The sequence below is a fragment of the Gymnogyps californianus genome, chromosome 11 (genome assembly GCF_018139145.2).
Source record: "Gymnogyps californianus isolate 813 chromosome 11, ASM1813914v2, whole genome shotgun sequence".
Taxonomy (NCBI): Eukaryota; Metazoa; Chordata; class Aves; order Accipitriformes; family Cathartidae; genus Gymnogyps; species Gymnogyps californianus.
The window spans coordinates 9,869,273-9,892,279 of record NC_059481.1 but is presented as its reverse complement, the minus strand read 5'-3'; the positions used below and the strand labels follow the sequence as shown (position 1 = coordinate 9,892,279).

Sequence of the window (23,007 nt, the reverse complement as noted above, 5' to 3'; positions counted from 1 at the left end):
AAATTAGGGTGAGGCTTCTTACCTTACAAGTGATGTCCTGCCTAAAACTTCCTTCAGTCCTTTTTTACAAGTCTGAGACTTAATTCTGTCTCAGCCTCTCCTACTTAGTCCTGTTGGTATATCCTCTCTTGCCTTTCCTCTCATTCACCTGTCCAGGTGCTGCTGCAGCCCTTTGGTTTTAACCATTCCTCTTATTTCCTTTAGCCCTCACAGCCAGCCCAGCTTACAGTCATCTGGTTACTCCTGGCTCTGCTCTTACCCTGCTTATGAAAATGCTGTAATAATTTTGTAGTGGGAAAGTAGGATCATATGGTCATCCAAGTCTTCTTTATATGCTTGTGGAGAAAGAGTAGCCAATCATATCTGATGTTGTCAGACAAATATATTTCACAAATAAATAAAGAAAATGTAAAGACTAAACTCATTTTATAAATCTACTCAGTCAAATAAGGGTAATTTGACAACTAAAACACTATAGCTTAATTTAGTCAAGAATTAATTTCTGAGGCAAAATAAAAATTCTAGTATTTCTGAAGGGGGTGTGTGTGGGGAAGTTCTGAAGTGAGAAAACATCAGAATAGTTCATGTCCCAGCAGAAAAAAATACCTTAATGCTTTTCTTCTAAAACATAAAAATAAAAACTGATACCATGTCCTTTTACATTCAGGAGAAGAACTACAAAAAGTATCAATTCACAGCAAGCAGATGTTCTTGGTGCGCAGAGAAGTGCTTACTCTATTTTTACTAAATCATGGAATTTACTATTAGTAATAGCTTGAATTTAATATTCTGTATAACACAAAACATAAATTTTCCTTGGGACAACAAACTATAGTTCGTTCTTTTAGACATACTCTTTCTAAAAGGATTGTTCACAATAGCTGTGAAAGAAAAGCTAAGATCTGTAGTCAAGCATAAGAAAATGGCAAATTTTGTGGTCTCACAAAGGAGGAGAGACTGTTGCATAGTTGGATTTTCTGTGGATTCAAATTTGGTGTTGTGACATTGCTAATACCTAGTAGGTCAATCCTCTTTAACCTTTTTGAATAATACAAAATCAGATGTAATCTGACTGGCAAAACATGTTTTGAACAACTTATCTCCAGTTTCTATTCTGTCCGTTTTTGTGCACATGCTTTACTTTGATCACATAAGTAGCCTCTAAAATTAGTGGCACAATAGAGCCTTTTAGTTCCCTGGGTTGTCACTACTATACTGTATGCACCTTTACATTTGCCAATATATTTTTCATATATGTGTTTGAATGTGATATTTTCCTGTAGATAAAATCATTTAAAAAGGAAATGTGGCACGTGTTTAAGGTGTAAATGATCATTTTGTAGTGTATGTAATGTGGGATATCTCCAAGCATCTTAAAAAAATCTGAACTATTTAAAAGGCCTGTAAAATGTGTACTCCATTTGGGGAGTTAAAATGGAAAGATTAGTGAGGTGACAATTAAAATTATGCAGTTTCATGTATGCATTGTACTATAAAGTGTCAAAAAAAAAAGACACTTATTGGTGGAATAGTATATAAAACCAATTTTAAGTGTACTTGTATTTTAAAATTGACAAGACAATAAAATAAGGGTAGCTTTTCCTGTCAGCAAATATTTTCTGTCTGGTAGTAAATGTGAATACATCACATTTTTGCATTAAGCAATTTGTAATGAGATATAGATATCTCATATCTTATACTTTCACAATTGTATTTCTTCTATTGGCATTTGGGGGGTAATTTCTGTCATTATATGAATAGCTGTGATAGAATAGAATAGTTACAGTTCAGGAGTTTCGGGTTTGTTGGTTTTTTTCTTATATCCTTAGCAGAAATACTTTCATTTTCCTTGAAAATAGAGCATTATGGTATCCACATAGTCCTGCATAAGCGGCAGGGGTTCTTATCTACTGAAAACATCTTTTTGCTTGTTTAAAATGTGGTGACAGTGATCTTGCTGCAATGATACAGTTAAGCACAGGTGTTACTTGGATTCTGCTCTGCATAAATCTGTTTTTTATAGCATAAGATATTTTCACAGAGACTGTTTTGTCTAACCTATATTCCCCTTCTTCCCAATTCTCTTTCAGATAGCGGTTCTGTGGATGAAAAGGTTTAAAATCACATATTTACTATAGGGCTCATGTATTTTGTTGACCTTTGTTTGTGACTTATTTGACCTGTTTGGTTCCTTCATTTTAGTTGTGAAATCTGCATGTTTTTCCAAGCTTTCCACTCTTTTGTTCTCCTTTGAGTGTATTGCAAATGTGTTGCATTTATAAACAGGATAACCCTCACTGTCGTGATTATCATAATTGCCAACACAGGGGTCTGCTACTGTCAAACATGATATCTGGGATTTTTGCCTCTAATTATGATCTACACTGCATACACTATAGGGCTTGAAAGACAACAATATTTGGGAAGCAATATCTTATCTTCCCATGGGTTCTTCCAGTGTGTTTCACTAAATGCTGAATGCTACCAAAATGTATTCCAAAGCAATAGTTACTCTAGCTTTGGCCTGGAGCTGACCCTGCTAAACATTTTCATATTAGGTGTCATATGTTTGATGCAGTTAAATTCTGTCCAAGACTTACTAAAAGCAACTGACTAACTGTACTTTTTTTTGGTCTTTATTAAAGGCTCGGATAGTAAGTGGAAGTTCCTTGGATACTTCCAAGCTTTATGCAGTCCAGGCCTTTAGTGGGTAAGTACCAATATGACTGTGAATTTTGTTACTTACATCTGCAAATTAGTCTCATAGTGTTATAGTATTTTTTCTAAGTTTTGTTCTTACAAGAAATTGAATTATTTTAAAAGGAAGACAGTCAGTTTCATTGTGTATGTCTTCTGCTTTTAATTTTTTTAAGTCCTTAATTTTTAAGAAATTAATACAACAATTCAGTTGCACAGGTCAACTGAATGACAAAACTGTTTGCTACTTTGCATACAAAAATAAATGCCCTTTGAAGCTGTAGTTTGATTTTTGTCTTCATTTTAGTAAATGTGTAGTAATATAATAATATCAGTCTAATGTTTGAAATCTAAAAGGTCAAGAGAAAAAGATCTTCCATTTGCTGAGAGTGAATGTGGCAGAAACCTGTACATTTTGTTTGGTTGTCTCCAGATGGAGTTATCTTACATCCAGTTCTAGGGATTCCTTACTTTGAGGAAAATCTCTCCTCAAAAAGCACTGTTTGCTATAGTTATGCTTTGTTACAAAGACAAGGTGATGAGATCAAATTATCTAATTTATCTTCCATCTTCTCATTTGTACATCTTAAAGGCTATACAACAGATTCTGGGCACTATGAAATTTTCCCATTTAGATTCCTATGTTTTGGGGTTTGTTTCACCTAAAAGGTACTAATGATATTAATTTGCTTAATATAATTCATATGCTGCTGTAGAAGGTATAGTTAGGGTAACATTTGTACTTATTGCTAAACCTTAAACAAATTTAAGAGCACTCTCCAGCTTTTCAGTGGCTTAGGTAGTTTCCGTATAGTTTGTCATACCTTGAAGTGTTGTATCTCTTCCTTTTCCAGCTCATAGAAACTTCAGAGTTGCTGTAAAAGTGGGAGGCCATATGTGACATTGTGCAGGATTAGTTGCTGAATGCAATGTGAAACATTTTAAATATTGTAAGAGATAATGGATGTGGTTTTCTTATTAACATGCTCTTTGGCATTAGAATAAAATTATAGCATACTTCTTTTGGCTCGCAAACCACACATTGCTTTCACTTTGATCAGTTGTAGTTTTCTCATAAGGTCAAAAAGGTCGAAAGTATCTCGGTACTAAAATGATAAAAACTTTTGCCTTGTATATTGATCAGCATTATTTCTTACTATGCCAAAACAACTAATCCTTCTTTGAATGGGATTTTCTCTCTCTACATTTTAAAAATAGAACAATATAAGTGCTGTGAATTTTCTTTCCTGACTTCCAAATGCAAAACATTAGTATTTGTTTGAATTATATTGTTTGTCAACATGAAACTAGAACATCTGAAGCAACTTTGTTTCTCTTGATTAGATTACTGATTTGAATACTTTTTCAGCAATGTATTAGCCACAAAAACATTTAGTAAAGCTCTCTATGCTCATGTTCACATTATTTTTCTAATGGAATCATGCAGGGCTTTCATCAGATCCATTGCAACTGTGCTAGCAAATTATGACAATAACTTTTTGATTTGATGTATGACAATTTATATTTGGTGGCTTCTTTGTTGAAAAAAATAATGCATATCAGAACGAGAAGGCATCACAGAGGCAGCTTCTGATATTTGCCTCAAATTCTCTTTGTCATATCTGCAAAGAAGGTATATCCTTCTTTTCTCTTGTGCTATGCAGTGTCAATTCATTTTTGCTCATAGGTTTTGATGGCCTCAGATTTGAGTAATTTATGATTTGATGCACCACTAATAATAATGTACCTCACCACTGAGAAGCAGGAATCTGACGTCTTAAAAACTACACAGTAAGCTGTGGTCTACTGAAACTAAGAATGATCATACTCAGAAGCATTAGTGTGTAAGCCTGGCACAAAACTTTGGGTTTTGTGTATTAAAAAAAAAAAAAAAAGCTGTTCATACCTTTCAACAACTACTTTTGAGAAGTTTGGGGTATAGGTCACTGTATAATTTTCAGAACTAGTAAGAGAACAATATTTAACATCAAAATGAGTTCAAATTCTTGAAATACAATGTAGAAATTGATGTTCTCAGATACTTTTATAGGTGCTGTTCAGTGCAGAATTGTATATTCGATTCAATGCTGTATTCCTAGAATAAGAAGAAATGGGGTTTTTTTCTCTAGAAAAATCAGAAATCCGAGACTGAAAATAAAGCTAGTCCAAACTGTCTTGGATTTCTCATCCATGGTTTTTAATGACCCAGTTTTGATCACTGCATGTGGCTGGGCTTTCATTGCTTAAGTTAGAGAATCATTTCTTAAAGTAACCAAAATCTTAAGGAAAATTTTCAATTTCATATGATTTTTCTTTTTTTCCTTATTTCCCCTTCTTTAAGTAACCTGCTTGTTGCTCTATTACCTTTTATTGTTTGCCCCCCATATGAGTAAGCTTGATAAGAGAGAGGTCATTCTGTCATATTGCTTGCAATCTGCAAAACCAGAAGAGAAACAGTTTAACATCTAGTTATCATGTAGTTTAGGAATAGCATTTTGTAAGCAGACTCTGAGTGTAGGTACTGACAATCAAGTATTGATATCTATGCATGCAGGAAGCTGCCTGTGAACATACAGTTTTGCTGTATGCACTACTTTCCATAGCCAATTACTTAATTACAATTTCCTAATAGGTGTAGGACTTAGTAGTGTACAAGAGTGTATAGAATTCTTATTTTTTGTGGGTTCCACACAAAAAAAAAATCTCATAGATGTAAGGAGACCTTTTGGCACTGACAAGGACTATACAGACAGAAGTTGCTCTTTTTATGCCCCTTCTTCCATTCACAGGTGAATAAATTCAAATATTGAATCCTCTGAGGATAAGCTGTGTCAATCCCTTGTATAGACAACCTGTGTACAAGTGCTGCGTAGGACTACTTCGAATGACTGACAATAGCTCAATACTAGCTCATGTTTTTAGATTAAACCTTACTACTTTTACTGACAAAGTTTAGACTGGGCCTCTACTCCCTTTGCTGTCTGCAATATCTTTGTGCAAGCCTCTGTTTCACTAGGCCTCCCTGAAAACAGTGATGCAATTTTCACTTAACATCTCCTTCAGCTGAAGAACCCTGACATCACAAAGACCGTTGTGGCTCTGTTTTAATCACATTTTCCACTCTACTCGTGCATGAAAAACCTAATTCTAAATTCTAGGATCCCTCAGCTTCTTCACTGCCAGCATAACTGTCTGCAGCCTTAGCTATGACTCCTTTTCCCTCTTACTCTCCCCAAAAGGTGTTGCCGTTTGAAGTGAGGGGAGATTCTTTCCTGCACAACCCTTGATACCTTGCTTTATACAAAAATATCTCAATTGCGTCTCTTCCGCCTTACTCTTCCCTCTCTCTCATAGCACAATGCTGTGAACCCACCTCACATGCACCAGCACATCCCAAGTTCATGGCACAGACTGCAACTCTTCGTTCTCTGCAATGATCTCCACTTGGCTGCATGAAATGAGAGAAAAGCCAGGATGAGAAAGGAAAGGCAAAGACCAAATACAGTTTTCCTGGGGCTTCTCATGCTATTTCTCTGTTAAAAGGCAAAAGCTCCATCTTTCCTGTTCTTTCCATGCCAGTGTCATATAATATCTTCATTTTATTTTTCTTCTTCATTTTATTGAAGATGAGATGCTTTAGAATTCAACCTTTCAGTATTTTTGAAAAGTACATGGAGGTCAGCTGGGTTTTTCATCATGTATATGAATCTAGGGTAGTACTGTTTTACTTTTTCCAGAGACTTGGTCTGTATTAATTCACTGCTTGCCTGATGGCAGTGATGTCAGAGACGGATAATTTTACCACATGGCCTAATCCATTCTGAAATTTGCTAATGGTACACAGATGGTGCTGCATGCAGATGATTACTCCTTTCCTTCAGTGGCATGTTCTTAATGGTAAAACAAATTCATTTTTCTTGGATTCTCTGACAAATTCAAATAGATGATTGTTATGCAGAATATCTTCAGAAGCACACAAAAAATAGTCAACATTACAGGTTTTTTTTTCCTTGCCTTGAATGATAACTTGTGTGCCTTCAACTTCATCATCCATGCCAGGATGTTGTTGGGTTGTTATTATTGGAGGTAGGGAGGGAAGTAGAGAATTTAATATATAACCTATAACAGTTTGTCTATGGCTGTAGCGTTTAATGTTCCAAATACTATACACAAAGATTAATATTTCACTGTCAATACAGCATTGCCCAGTTTGTTAGTTCTGGTAATGTAGCTATTCTCCTGTTTTTCAACAAAATTTGATCTCACAATCCAGATCAGTATATTAATCTTTACTTCCAGCTGATAACCAATAATCTTTGCATACCTACGGTCCTCTTAAATGTTATTAGAAGGATCAGATTTGTTCTTGTACAAAGAATTTGTGCATAGGAGAATTTCTAGTTCATATCCCCAAAGTTGGGGCTGTTTCAGTAAAGATGCAAGAAAAAGTACTGAATATGCAGTTCTCCAAGAATAAGATTGAGATGTGTGTTTTCAGCGCACATATATATTAGTGGAACTGTATTTTCCCACTGGATCTCCCAGCGGATTTTCCTACTCTCCACTTAAAACTGAAACGTATCTTCCCAGGCAGGTGTACATTTATTGTTTATCTATCCGTGAGATATGAGAGTTTGGTGGGTCAGCCTTTCCATGTCTCTACTGGATATTGTTCACCTTATTGTGCACCAATCTCCTTTTGTGCTCTTACCTTTTAGTTTTGTCTGTGTACTTGAAATGATTTTTTGTTTTAATCAGTTCTGTAATTTCTTTCCTTTATATAGTGCTTCTAACTAAATATTTATATTGGGGAAAAAACTAATTTAACAGCATTTTAAAATGTTTAAAAAAGAATATAAAATGCTATGCCTGCTCTACTACCAGGAGTAACATGGAAATAACTTGCATACAGGCCCCCTCAGTTGCTTTCCCCCCACCCCTCAATATATGGTAGAGTCCAGTGGCTATTACCTTTATCCTTCTGTATGTGCCTGTATCCACAGACTATCAGTCTTCAGCCTAAATGGCGGTGATCAGAATTTCTGATGTAGCCCTTCTTTAGCATATTACCTTGCTTAGGCACTTTCCTTCTGTCTTCCCACCAAACCCAAAAGAGATATACAGGCTCATATCTGCTCCAAGCTCCTTCATTCCAGCCTTTCATACTATTAGCTCTTCCTAAGTTTAAAAATATGGTCTTTGTTGTTGTTCTCTTCCTTTGAACCCCACCCCTCAAACAATCCTTACATTCAAACCACTGCAAGGCCACCACTACCTGCTCCAGCCAAACCCTTGCCAGAGCTACTTTTCTCCCTGTTGCCCTTTAATCTTCAAAAAGAAAGGAAGAGTCACTGTTTATCCCAAATTATGCAGAGACAGCTGTTGGACCCAGATGAATTGGAAGTGGGTTTTGAAGCATACTAACCTAGAATTACTATTAGACTTGTGGATGCCAAGTGCAAACAATATAAAGAGATTTTAAGAACATAGCTAACTAGAAACACTCTAGGCACCAGGCCATATCTAGCAGTTTTTTCCATAGTTGTCTTATTCTCTACAGAGTATGTATTCTATCAGTATTACTGAAGTGAGAGAGTGCATTCAGGTACTAATTTATTCCTAGTTTTTTGCGATTGAAATATTAGCCAATAACTAGTCTTAGCCTGGCTTCAAACTTCCCCCAGTCAACATATCTCTGATACTTGGAACCTCTCTTGTTTCAGCAAAGATTTTAATAAATGTGTTATTTGTATTTCAAGATAGTTAAAGACTAGGAGGAAAAAGTTTGGGGTTTGTTTCTTTTTGATAACGCTTCTACAGATAATCACCGATGTACCTCTATATGGTATTCATGTTTGGTTTTCCTCCCATTTTTTCAGTCCAAGTAAGAGTTCTTGTCTAGTTCAGCTGGAATTTAATTTTTTCGAACAGCAAAATGAATTTTTTCAGCACAGTGTGCCGGTAGATTGCATGGCTGCTTTTCCATTCCCTGATCAAGCATTTTGTACTTCATCTGACAAGGTATAAGTAAGGAAATCACATCTCACTTTCCAGCAGTTTGTATACTGAGATTTCTAGACATTCGTCATTAAAATGACTCATGATAATAATAAAGAAAAGTATGCTTACATTTGATGATAATAAAGAAAAAACATTCTGGAATAATTCAGTGAAGGACTTAGCCCTGATTAACTGTGTGTTTGAGGTAAAAGTCACCTACTTTTCTTCAGTATGCGATAGAGCCACCTTAAATACGTAAAGTAGGTAAAACTTAGACTTTGTTTACACTGACATTTTGTCCCAGTTATGGGAACTAAAGACCAACAAGATACTTTAGTGGAATTAGTATAAACTCCCAGTATAATCAAGTTTAAAATACACTGTAACAAGTAACAGTTATGAAGCAAACAATCATCTTTTCTATGGTAGGAACTGAAACCAGTAAAGGCAAAAGAAATCCTGAGAGTCTCAAATTTTCTCTATGATCTTTGCTATGCACTGATTGAGTGCTGGGCAAAGAAGAGGCAGGAAGTATTATTGTCTTATGAGTTCATCGGTCATTGATTCATTGCACAAAAGAAAGGAAATAATTTCCTGTATAAGCTGCAGTTTCAAAATTGCAGTTCTTCCCTGAAGTCTGGTTAGTTTCTTTAATCTGTTGAAAGTATTCAGGTGAATAAGTACGTATGTGTAAGAACTCTCTGACATTGCCATACTTCAGCAATTAAAAAAGTTGCAGACAAGTTGCAGAACCAGCTAGTACAATACATAAACTTGTTGATAGTACCTTGTCCTGGTTTTGGCTGGGACACTGCGGGGGGAGGGGGAAGCGGCTGCGTGGTGCTTAGCTGCTCGCTGGGGTTAAACCACGACATAGCTACAGTACTGCCCTAGTATTGTCAGAAGAGATGGTGAAGCTCGTTTAAAACCCAAATATTTCATGCCATTAATATTTTGCAGATGATAATTGGAATGAATTTTAGTAATACTTTTTTTTAAATAACAAAGTGGGCACTTCTTGACCATGTATAACTTTTAAGCAAATATTTGTGATATTTTACAGATACACAGAGAAAAAAAATCAGATCTAGATGTTTCTGCTAAATTGAACTTGAGCTGGAAATCCTAATGAAAAGATTGTAGGGGGAAGTACAGATTGAGTAGAAAACTAAGCTATATTTAAAGAGACAGAGGTGTGAGTTATGGTAAATTACTGACTGAACATAAATTACACCACTAATGTCGTAACAAAATATCTTTATATTATATACTCATCTGTCTTGATTCTGTCATTCTTGCTGTTCCCTCAAAAGCCATGTCCTTTTCTTTCTTTGGTAGCATCATCAGCATTCTTAATTCAAACATAATTTTTTCTCCCAGGAAAAGACTATTAGTCATTCCTGAATCTGGATTTTTTTTTTTTCCTTCCTATATGCTACTCCTTAGTGATCAGTAAAAGGAGTCCAGTAAGAACCTCAATTTTAGTCATATTTTGTGTTATAGAGCAGAATAATAGATGGAAGTGATTTTATAGACATTGCTTGTCAGAAGTAGCTCTTTGTGGCATAAGAATGCCTTATACACGTGATGAGTTTTATTCACTGCTGATGGAACTGCTCCTGAGTAACAAAGAGCCCTGAGAATCCGAGTTTCTGAGTTTATCTCTTAGTCTCTGTACATTTACTTTTCACAACCTCAGAAATGTTATTTTATTTCTATCATGCTTTTGCTGAGATTTATAGATATGTCTGGAAGTTGCAATTTGGGTCTACCTTGATCTTTATGTTCTTGAAAAGAAAATTCTAATATCAAAACCCTGCACCAAAGACTGTTTATGTGAAAATGGGAAGGAAATGCATAAACAACCTATGAATTCCTTTCCCTTTCTTACAGAATGGTGCAGGTGCATCAGAAGGAGGTGTGGGAGAAACAGATTATCTCCTAAATTTATAGGATAACAGTTAGAATAGTGCTTGGAAAGTGGTAATGCTCTTAAGGGTTAAAATAAACTCTCCTATACTCTAGGTAATTGCTTTACCCACTCAACTAAGATATGAAAGCGATTACCATTATTTTTCTCTTGTAACTAGAAGGAACTCTACAAACAGAAACAGAGGGATGCCTTTGAGGATTTTAATATGGCCAACAGGCAATTTGGGAATTTTCTGTGCAAAAAATTGTGTCAATATGGACTTGATGCATTAGAAGAATTAGATGAAAATCCTGAAGATTGTACTTTTAAAAAAAGCATCCAAATTACACAAATGGTTTGAACTAGACTTTTATCTCTCCTTGTATATCTGTCAAACTTCAGCAGTATCTTGAAGTTAGTAGAACTGCTTACTCCTTGCTTAGCTTTTCAAGAATCCCTGTTTGAAATTTTACAAGTCAAGAATGATGTGTGTAGATTGCTCTGAGAGGTTCAAGACTCTTTTCACCTGCTTACTAGCTACTAGCAAGTCCAATTAAAATTGTCCTCTTCATTTTCAAGTTTTTGTTCTTGTTTCTCTTGTTTCAGATCTGCTGTCTCTTTTGCTGATTTCTCTACTTCTTCCATTTCATCCTTCCTCTTAACTCCCAGATGAAGTGTGCTCTAGTTGTCATCCACACCCATAAGGAACTCACAGCCTCCCAGATTCCAAGTCTTTTCTACACTTTTCATATTGACTTAACTCTCCCTGTTTTATGTTTAACTGTCTTATGAAAGACTTTCTGATACAGAATGTGGTGCAGAAATAAATTGTCTTGACTGTCACTGAAGAAGTTTTAATTTGGATGCTGGCCAGACTCAAACATGTATAGGCTAGGAACAGTCAGTTATGTATTCCTGTGGATGTATTTCTAAATCCATGTGATATCACATCTGCAGAAATTATTAGTTAATCAGAGGTGGAAATGTAGTAAAGCTGTTTGGCCATGATTCCATGATAATATAGCATGCTGAAAGTTCACAGATACATAAATATCTGGATTTAAAAGAGAAATTAAGGTTTTGTTGGGGTGTTGGTTTTTTTTTTTTTTTGTAAGATACAGTCTCACCACCTTCATTAGGGTGTCACTGACATTTCAGTATTGCTTTTAATCTGTTTTGTCTCTTTCTGCTCCAGGAGGTTTATATTCTTATTTTGATAAGATGCTATGATCCTATGATAATGCCAACCACAGAGATGTATATTGTCAAAGGTAAACTAAGTGTAGCATGTTATTGCCTCATCTAGTTCTAGGAAGGTCTCCATCCTGGTTTTGCAAATGAATGTGTCTTGTAGATCTTTCTATCTCCACCTTATAAATTCTCACAAACTTTATGCAAATTGGCTTTTTTCTTTCCCTTGTTGGTCTCTTTTCATTATGGCCATGTTGATACTAAGGAAACCATTTACATAGACTTCAAGGACAGTAGAGGGAATTCAAAATGAGTCCTTGGTTCTATGGTATTGCAACAGTTCTGCTAAGGGAGTGTTAATTTTGAGAAGGATGTTCAGATTTTTCTCTTCCCTGTAATTGTTGAGACCAGATTTTCCTTCTAGACAATTTTTGCAGCACTGTGAATACTCTGTCTTCATTAGTGTTACTACTGATTTGCTCTGGTGTAAGGGTCAAGAATATCAGCAAATGTAGTTTTAATGCTGTTTTGCTGATGCTTGGTTTTAATAATTTTTTTTAGTTTGGGCCTTAGGAAATAATTTTAGTGTTTTGGGGGTTTTTGTGTGGCTTGTTGGGTTGGTTGTTTTTTTTTTTTCCCCAAATACTGAAAAAATAAAGGAAAAAAATTTACAAGTTGAAATGGTGGCGCTTTGAGGCCACATTGCCCAAGGCTAGCATAAAGTCATTTTAGTTGGCTAGCATCAGCTCCCAGTAATGTGACAACGAGCATGATGGGAAAAAGAAATGAGGTCAGAACTTCTTTGCAAGCAACTTTAGTTTTTCCAAAAGCTGAGACGGCCCCAGAGGCCTGTTAGCACAATTTAGAATATCTGTCCGTCTGCTTTGGCTTGCACCTGGGGATGAAGGATTCAACAGATTTGTGATCAGAAAGCAGAGGGAAGCTCAAAGCTGTAGTCACAAAGTCTGGTTTGCTGCCTCAGCCAGAATCTGAGCACCTATCAATATATCCTAATGTGTGATTAATTCATATCTTTACTATAGAAATATGATTAACAAACATAATTTCAACATTTTCATGACACTAATACGCATACTAATTTGAGCACAGAGTCTGCCAAAATTTGAGTGGATATAGTCTTCTAGTATAGTCTAGTCTACCCCAAAATTTTCTGACAGCTTCTTGAACTGACCAGGATAACAGGTTTTCTTCTATGGAGGGATTTGGCTCTTTTTTTTTTCTTTTCATTTCTTAATATAGTATTTTTAGCTCATATTAAGGCTCTTTTAATCCAACTTTCATTTTCAGAGAAAGTGCTAGGTATTTCTTTGGTGACATTTTAATATACTGAGGACCAGGAAAAGCTGTAAATCCAGTCCTATAATTACTTCTATAATGCTGGTATTTTCTCCCAGTATTCATATACAATTTTAGATCTCCAATTTCAGTTTTCCACTCCAGCAAAAATTATGTATTGCTACCCAAGTGTGGATTTGTGGGTCTTCAGACAGCGTGGCTGTCTCATAATTATTTTCATTAACTCGCATGGTTCCATTTTTATGTTTTTACAAAAGCCACTCTCTACATTTTGTGATTATAATATGCAGCAATGATACATTTGTTCTTCCCTTCCTTACCCCTAGTTCAATCTTCAAAAAATTATCTCAATTTTTATGAGATCAGACCAGCATTATAAGTTATTAAAGCTTTATAAGTTATTATTTATCACATTTAACTACATAAATTTAATTATGCTATAAAACAGACTCATCTAATCAGAAATATCCTAAGAACTTCAAGAAAATGAAGTATCCCAGTAACCTAAAATGTATGTTCAATACTGACTGATTTAAAAAACAAAACAGTGAAACCTCACCTTAATTTTCGTCATTATTTTCATCTGAAAATGAACTCACTTACACAGACCTTAAAGAGTGGCTGTGATTCTTTCCAAATTTTTTATGCCTAGGAATGAAAAAGAGAAGAAAAGTAAAAACCTCTTTATATTAAACAGTGAGATGTTTCATTTTTAATGACAAAAATTCCAACATTTTTGCATTTATTTATTTTGATCAAATACAGGTATTGTGACATAAGATTGATACCTTTCATAAAATTACAATTGTTAAATATTTGTAATGTTACTATAACTTACACAGTAATTTTCTAAGAACCACTAGCGAATACGTACAATACGTACAGTGCCACAACTCTCAATTTGTAATGCAGTCCTCTAAAACTGATGACTGACTTGGGAGGAAAAAGGTTGGAAGTTTTTGGACAGTCAAATATATCAAGTATACTGCAAAGGGTACCACACTAAGAATGACAGTGTCCAAATAGGGTTTTGAATAGTTTAGTAGAGGACCCATCTGTTTATATGGGCTGAAAGGAAAACATAGTTGATCAAGTCCTCATCTGCAAAAAAATGGTACATGTATATATACATATATGCATACATATAGATCATGTATCATGTTCTTCAACATACAGGCTACCTACCAGTTACAGAACAGAAATTATTACATGTTTTACTCTTGGGAGTTGCATCTGAATTGCTACGCTAAACTGCCAGTCTAGAAAAAATTTCAGATTTTATTGGAAGATACTACTGTTTTCATCACAGTTCAAGTGTTTTGATTATGGCTTTCAAGTGCTATGTTTGTCTGTAATAAAGAAGAAAGAATAATTTTAGTTGAATGAACAGTGTGGGCCTGATGAACGCTACCAGGATCAGACTAAACAGGGTATTATTGTTGCTGCTGTGACTAAATATAAGTTATTTATTGTAATGTTTTAAAGCTATTCATGTGACTTATTTTAACTTTCTTCAGCATCTTACTGACAGCTCAAATATTTGGGAATCTCTATGAAGAATTTTTCTTTATAACTAAAGTACAGACAGGTGCGATCCAAATTATCTTAAAATGTCGTGTGACACCAAAAGTCAGCATAAGGCAGATTCAATTCTCTCTAGAAAATTGCACCAGAACTGCATTCTCCTTGCACTGAAAATGTATTTATGCTTTTCTCCCCTCCATATCCTGTTGTTTTTTGGGTGACATTTTGAACTAATGGATTTACCATCTCCCAGTTTAGCTACAAATAAATAAAAAAATCAATTCCCTAGTAAGTGAGTCCTGACTTGGTAAAACTCTAACATAATTAGTTTTCTGTTGTCTAGTTGCTGGTGGAGATGAAGTGAAGCCAATTGATTGTGTAGGGTGACAGCCTATCTGATTAAGTATTTGTGTGTGAACCTAACACATCACCGTACTCTGTACTATATCTAAAGAGAGTCAAGGAAAATGGATCCATACAAGTCCTACTCAAAACTATGAAGCAGAATTGATCAACTGTAGGGAAAAACTTTTTGCTGCTGTCTTAGCCAGCTTGTTCACACTACAGGCAGTTACAGTATTTCAGGCACAGTGTATGATACATGCACTGAGCTCTCATTTGAGTATAGAGAAAAATGTCCTAATGGGCAAAATATAAGAAATATCATTTCACCAAAACTGGACAGTTCCGGAAAGTATAGGAACATTTGTACCATTCCTTTTAAATTCTTTGCGGTAATTAGAATAATTAATGATTCTCATGTGACAAGTTTATCTCTTTTATACATTATTTTGTCCTTTTGCCTACAAATATCCTTTGGACCAACAGACCTCTATGCTGTACAGGAAATCTTTACTGGGTCAGTCAGGGCTGTTAACATATGTTTTATCCAATGCAGTGAATAGCTCAGAAATTATTAATCCACTGTAAAGCCATTGATATGAAGGCAGCTTGTAGTCCTCCCTTCCTTACTGCACTGGTAAACAATACCATGACCTTCTATTACTGAAAGATGATTAAAAAAAGTAATTTCAAACTTAGCTCCTTTGTTAGTCAACTACTTACGTTTTTTTAATGACCATGACTACTTTAATGTCGAAACTAATTTCCTGTACAGAAGTATTAGCAATAACATCAACAATTTAGAGCAGGACCATTATGAAAGAACATTCTGAATTCTTTTCTGGTTAAAGGATTTTCAACAAGAATACCTAATACTGTTGTTGCGTATTTGTTAGTATTGAGGAATTTATTGATCTCTCTCTTTTAGAGACTGCAGGTTAAGCTTTAGTTTTTCAAAATCTTGGAAATAATCCCCTTTGTACATCAGGGGTTTTTTCAGAACCTAGAACAAGGAATGCATTCTTCCCATGTACTGTTTTTATATCTTTAATTAGGTTTGGTCAATATAGATCAAAATGAAACTGCAAACTCTTTTCTTAAAGCTCCAAAATTACTTTCAGCTTTTGCAGAATAAGAACTTGTCTGTGAACCAATAGGTGATCATACAGTAAAGAAGAATTTGGGCCTTGTTCTTTAGCTAAATGTGATATACATTCTGGGGAGTATATAAACATCATGTTTATTTCAACATTTTGCTCTGGAAACTAGTACCTGAATAGCAACTCACATCCCTTAAAACAACTTTAATTAAGCCCCTATAATAGGAAATTATTATCTGTATTCAGAGTATTATTCACAATACACCCCATGAGTATAATGCCAATTAATGACATACAACTTAAGAAACTTCCTGCAAGAGCTTATCTATTAACAATAAAGCGCCTCATAACCTGAAGACAATCACAGAGAAAGAACACTCAAAGGCATTTTCACCTTACTCATCTTCTAAAGATTTTTTTTTTGCTGTAGTCTCTTAAGAAAGCAATATTTTGAATCAGTTTATACCCTTATTCTTCACTTTATTCTGAGTGTGATCTGTAACTCAATCCTGCAGAGTGCCAAAAGACTGTGTGCCATTTTGAAAAAAAGGGTTTGAGGAGGTTTAGCATCCCTCAGGATCAAACAATTTAATCCAACACCAAATGTCTGCTTTTTTTTAATAACAATATACAACTTAAGGATGAAAGCATCATTTCATTTTTGAGCCATGTTATGAGTGTAAAATATAGCTATTATTTTCTTTGCAAGAGAAAGGGTGAAAATTCATTGTCAAGCTGGATTTCCCTGAAGAACATCAATGCTTGAGGAACTCGGAAGTTCTCCTACTAGGAAATAAAATTTACTCTCCTACCAGCTTTACTCCTACCGGCTATGTGAAACTAGTTGCTTTGTGATATGATAGTGAAATGTGATTTTTTTTTTTTTTTTTTTTTTTTAACTAATAGGAAAAGGGATACAATTTATGGAAAAACTTTAATAGTTTTTTTTAAGTAATAGTTTAAATATAATTTATTTGGGAAAAAAATTGCATTTTCATCATCTGACTTTGGCACCATATGAAAGAGAATACTGAGTTATTAAGACAGAGGAAAGATCTTTGAAGTCTAAATGGTTGATGGTGTTGGCAGAGCTGGGCATGGGGCTTTTAGAATTTAATCTCAGTCCTATTTGAATTTGTGGAGAAAGACTCTTGACTTCACAGGGTTTTTAAAGTTAAACCATCAGTTTTGGGGATTGAATCTTGTGTATATCAGTGTATATATTTGCAGGTATGTTGAACTACAAGATTAAATGAATGTGTAGATGATCCTGACCATTATATTTAATCTTTTAAAATCCGTATCAGAAACAATGTTTGGAGTGTCTTTGTTTATTACAAGATATGAGAAATGGGCTTTGTTCTCTCTATGGGATTTATCTGTGTGTCAAGAGCTCCAAATGTAGAACATCTAACTTACTTTTGAGCTTTAATATTTGGCAGCTGTGATGAGTGCTTCATCACAGTAACACAATCTGCAGGACTGGAGTGTGCAGTTTCTGACTCATTATTTCTAGTATTAGCTTTAACAGTTAACAGTTCCCTTGATGCTAATTGATCTCTTGCATCCAAAGCACAGATTTCGGTGTTATCCATGCCACAATGTGTATTGGTTTTGCCCCAAATGTTTGTTTCCACTTTGTGGTTTCATAAGTTTATTTTTTTTATTCCATCTAAGGGATTTGTCCCCTGCTACGGAAAAGTAGTCTTTGACCTTAAGGATAGCTTCTCAAATTCCTTTTGCAATTTATTCTACTTGGAGGGCTGCCCACTAAGTAGTCTGTTAGCCCAGATTTGCTTTATTAATTTCATCACTCTTTTATGGTGTAACTGTGCTTGTGTCTCAGAGACAGGACTTTGGGCAAGAAAGCACCCCCATCTCTCTGCAGACCAGAAGCTGGACCTGTCTGTAGTACTGATACTGCCAAAGATAAAGTTTCACCAGAACTTCAAAGTATGACAATTATTGAACAGAAAGTGAACAAATGCGCCCAACAATATAGATGCCATTATGCCATTTTACCTTTCCTCTCCTCTGATTTTAGTTCAGTTAAGCTTCACCCAAGCTGAACTTTTCAAGTCCCCTTTCAAGCACACTCCAAGAAAGTAAATTTTCTGCTCTGCATCTGTTGAAAGTAAAGCATGGAAATAAATACTACCAGTCTGTTGCTGTGTCCATTTCTTCCAGAATCCTGTGGAATAGTAAGGGGACCAAATAGAAACCCATTTTATTCCAAGTGAGAGAGAGAAATTATTGTAGGCTTTGCCTTAAAAACAAAACAAACAAATAAAAAACCCCAACAACAAACCAACCAAAAAAACAAACAAGCAAACCAACCCCAGTGATACAGAGTCTGACCAAAGGTCCATCTAGCCCAGCATCCTGCTTCTCCTGATGGTGGCCAAAAGCAGATACCCAGGAAATTGTCAGAGAAGAGTAAGCATAGCATAAGATGACATTTCCCTAGGATACTCTCCTAGCCTTCTAGTCTTCTAATAGCTTATAATTCAGAGATTGCTCAAACCAGAGTTGGTGTCCTTTTTTGTAACACCTATTCATGTATTTCACTTCTCTTAAATTATTTGGAGTTCTGATTTATGAGTTCCGTTGGCTTGCATTGATTCATCTTGAAGATATTAGCAGTGGAGGTATCAGAGTAGAGGGAGATGTCTGTCCCTGAACTGCTTCCAGTCTGGCATATTAGCATAACCCAGCATTGATTTCAGCTTATATCAATATGCCAGGGAGTAAATCATGATAGCTGAGGTCTCTGATTCATAATTCCTTTTGGATTTAGCTGCAGCTGTGGAACTGTAACATCTATATCCAACAGGAATCATCAGCCAGAGTCTTGGCTTAAATAAATATGGAATTTGTCAACTCTACTAGTGGGGGAGGATTGTAATCCTCAAGTCAGCGGAGGAGTATTTGGGACAAAGTACTGACCCTTCAGAAGGAAGTGAAAATTCTGTCACTAATTTCAGTTAAATCCCTTTTCACCCAATAATTGTGATGCATATAAATAAAATGAGGGCTTTCAGATGACAGACTGTTTGCTGTGACGTACTTTTTTTTATACGTAGAGAGATAGAAATATAAGAACAACTGAAAAGGGTACTTGAGACAGCACCAAACAGAAGGAGCATGGAGGGGAAAATGTTGGGTCTTGAAAAATGTGGTATCCCAGCTTCTCTGAGAATCTCAAAGTATCTCTGAATTAGATCTGACAAGGTATATAGCAATCTTCCAACATCCACTATGGAAAAAATTCAGGAGGATAATACCTGTGTTACCTATTCTCAAGAGTCAGGAAGAATAAGGCAGATTGTTTCTGGATCAGTATGTATTCTTTTAAATCCTGTTGGTGTATCAGTCTTTTATTCTTTGAAGTGGCTCCAAGTTGTTCTTTGCTGTTGTTTCCAAGTTGTATGTGAGATCTAATATGGGGTTTAAATATGTGCTTAATGAAAAAGCTTAAACCAGGCAAGAGAAAATAATGATGGTCACCATGGAATTATCTTAAAATGTTACAAGGTCTGTTTTCCACATTCACAGGGACTCTGAGAAGATGTGATTATGTATTTAGTTAGATATTTTGCTCATTGTATCAAATTTATGACAACACTGATATCCTGTACAATGTTGAGCTCCATCTCGACTACCAGATATACAAGTCCTTTTGATGGAAAGCTACCGTTATAACTTTTAAATCCATGGTAAAAAGTTTTAGGAGGTATTAAGCAACCTTTCAGCTACTCTTTGTTTTGGGTGAATGCCAGGACAAAAAGTCAGCCACACCAAGAACACTCTCGTTAATTTATCATAAGAATGAGAACACTTACCTTTTTTAGCTGATAACTGCTATATTTTGATTTTAACTGTAAATTTAGATATTATAAGCAGTTCTTAAGGCTGCAAACTTGTAAGCTCTAGGTTTTTATTTTCTTCTTTGCCTTTTCATCTCCTACAGTGCTGGCCGGGGGCTGTATGGAATTGATAGTATGCCAGACCTGCGTAGAAAGAAATCTTTTCCCATTGTTCGAGATGTGGTAAGTAACTTGTGATGCCATGAAACTGTTGATTCATTTGTCAGCTGTCTAGAACTTTCTTATAATTACTATTGTGCATATGAATGACAGTTAGGCAACAATTGTTTTATGGAAAAAAGGTATCTTGAGAGAATGGATTGAGGCCAGTTAAAGTCAATGATGCAGTTGTTATAATGTACTAGGTAAGTCTGAATATCTCATCGAATATTTAGATATTACTTGTGGAATCAGGTAACGTGCATTTCGTGCAATAATAAACTACTCATTTTTGTGTTGAATTAGCTTATGAATACAACTGTTATTGAGTGCTTGGGATACCAATTGACTTGATTTATTGTGATACTGAAAGAGGAAGAAAGTTCCTTTTAAAAAGCAACCCTATTTCATTACGAATGTTCCAAAGATTTATGTATACTTTTGGTACAAGATGAGGTATGTTATTTTAGCAGTCACTGTAGACAAAATAATAATCTAGGCAAGTAAATTTCAGAAAGATGAAAAGAATGGCAGTTCCTTTGAGATTTATTCTGACTTCCAGTCTAAATAAGATTAAGTAGAATCTCTCTGCTCTGAAGAATTTCAAGTGCAATTCACATTTCTCTTTTTCTTTTCCTGAAGTATAGAATTCATAATTCAATAAAATATGTATTTAGTCTCTGATGGTGGTGAGCCCCCAAACCAATTTCTCATTGTAAACAAACGATGGGGAGTCAGCCAAAGTAAACAATTACTATAGTTGTCTTCAAAAGATCAGTCTTTGCCAAATTATTGCTCAATGTATTCTCTTCAGTTACTCTACAGTGGTATAGCATACTATCTGAACAGTCACAAAGAGAAAGCAGAGCAACCATTTTAGAGTAGAATTCCTTCTGAAATCAATGAAAAGTTGCAATTTATGACATAGTAGAGCCTGCATTCATTGAAACCAGCTTTTTAACAGTAGCCGCTCCACTATAAGTTGTATTATACATGAGTATAATTTACAGCCATGTTATGATACTTATGCATATTAAATAGCACTTTGCTTTATTCTTAATTGTTGGAACTGTTTACAGACAGGTATAGCTCAGAACGAGTTAAGACATCAGAATCTTAATATTAACTGTTCGCTCTGAAAAACATAATAATTATCAAAGTGAAACAAAAAAGAAAATTCACATTTTGAATGGTGGGAAAAAACTTTCATTTTAGTATTCTAATATGTCAATGATTACTATGTAATGATTACTACTTTACTGTCCAGTCATCGAAGGATAACTCCTCTTGAAGGAATTCTACTTTTAATAAGTGTAAGTTGCAGAGTTTTAAAACTGAAATTTATTCTGGAATTTAATCATTATGGACTTACAGTATAGCTCTTAACTATATGTTCTTTAACTATATACTTCTTTAAAATAGTAAATTATATTACAATTCAGTTCTGCAACTGTAAACCTAAAACAATTTTACCAACTTAAGAGGAACTCATTTCAGACTTAGTGTAGGTCATCTTCTCTTTGAAAGATTATTTATATTTGAAGATATGTGCATTTTAAGCAATCTCCTGCGACTTCTGATCTTGTAATAAGCTGATTCCAAAATACCTCATTTAACTCAGTAACTTAATTCTCAAGTCCTTGTAAGATCTGATACATTGTAAATTATCTTTTTTTATGTTTACTTACATGAGTGTTTCAGAAAAATGGGAATAATATTGCTAGAAATGAGTACTAGACTCTTCTGATACTGACTTAAATAGATGTCATTTGATATCTTTTTTTGTTGTTGCAATAAATCTGACAAGTTATTAATATTCTTTATAATTTCTTTCCTATCTTGGCTGGATTTTTCAGGCTATGGTAAGTGCTTTTATACTCATAAATGTTCTAAAATGTTCATAATCATTCTTAAGGATTTAATGAATGTCATATTTTATGATGACCTTTTATTGGAAAACAGAAAAACTATTTTGTGACCAGGAATTTAATCCTAAGTGAAGTTGTGCCTTATGTGAATGTCTTGTCCTCTGCATCATATGTGCCAAAATGATTAGAACAAGTTTATGTTAAAAAGTTACCTGTGTATTCCAAATATCCTTTCTAGTGATACAAGCAGATTGTTTAGGACTCAGTCGTGATGCTTCCCCTGTGGAACTGAACAGCCTTAGATACCTAGATAAAGAGAAGTTGAAAGTGTTCCCTGCTTTTAAATCCTCTTGTATCAATCAACTAAATTCTTTGATCTCTCTTGTAAAAGGTGAATTTCCCAAAGCAAATAAAGACTCATAGGTACTATGGTATAATTTTTTCTGATAACTAAATTAATGACTCATGGAAATATTTTCTTTTTCCACCGACTTTGGCACTTGTAAAGGTCCCTCCATATTTTCTTAGTCCCTCTGCACTTCCAGTTTCTCTGCGTTAGTTTCCATGCTTTCAGTATAGTATCTCAATATACGGTTTATCAAAATTATGTACATCTTAAGATGATATCTTTGACTCCCATTTGGTTCCATAAATTCATATTTTGAAAAATCCAGTTTTCAACAGCAGCCTTGCTAGTTCTCTTTCTCCCAAATATCTGAGATAATTTTTTTCACTAATGCATTGGGACTCACTGCTTTCCCTGCTTGTTTTGGATTGAGTCATTAGAGAGGATAAGGTAGTCAAAATCCATCTACAGGAACAGTTCTCTTTGCTGCAGTCATGAGTTTCACTATGGGTCATTGTTAGAGTTCTAGTAGCATATATCTGATATAGGAGGGAAAGACAATGAAAGGAGAAATGAGGGTTCAAGTGGAGTAACAATACAGAGAGCTGTTTGAATAACAATACAGAGAGCTTGAACAGACCTCTGTTTAATGTGGAGTCAGAAAAAAGTGTCGAGGACGCTTGCT

The 23,007-nt window shown here is 35.0% G+C and overlaps 1 protein-coding gene across 2 annotated transcripts in view; it reads left to right on the top strand.

Moving 5' to 3' along the window:
• UNC13C (unc-13 homolog C) overlaps window positions 1-23,007 on the top strand; it is a 188,418-nt gene that overhangs the window by 18,579 nt on the left and 146,832 nt on the right. The window contains exons 2-5 of one of the 2 annotated variants that reach the window (XM_050903121.1): window positions 2,091-2,113; window positions 2,646-2,710; window positions 20,054-20,132; window positions 21,965-21,970. In XM_050903121.1, coding sequence (XP_050759078.1) covers window positions 2,091-2,113; window positions 2,646-2,710; window positions 20,054-20,132; window positions 21,965-21,970 — 173 coding nt within the window. The remainder of the gene's footprint in view (window positions 1-2,090; window positions 2,114-2,645; window positions 2,711-20,053; window positions 20,133-21,964; window positions 21,971-23,007) is intronic. The other variant, XM_050903120.1, reaches the window with a different exon arrangement.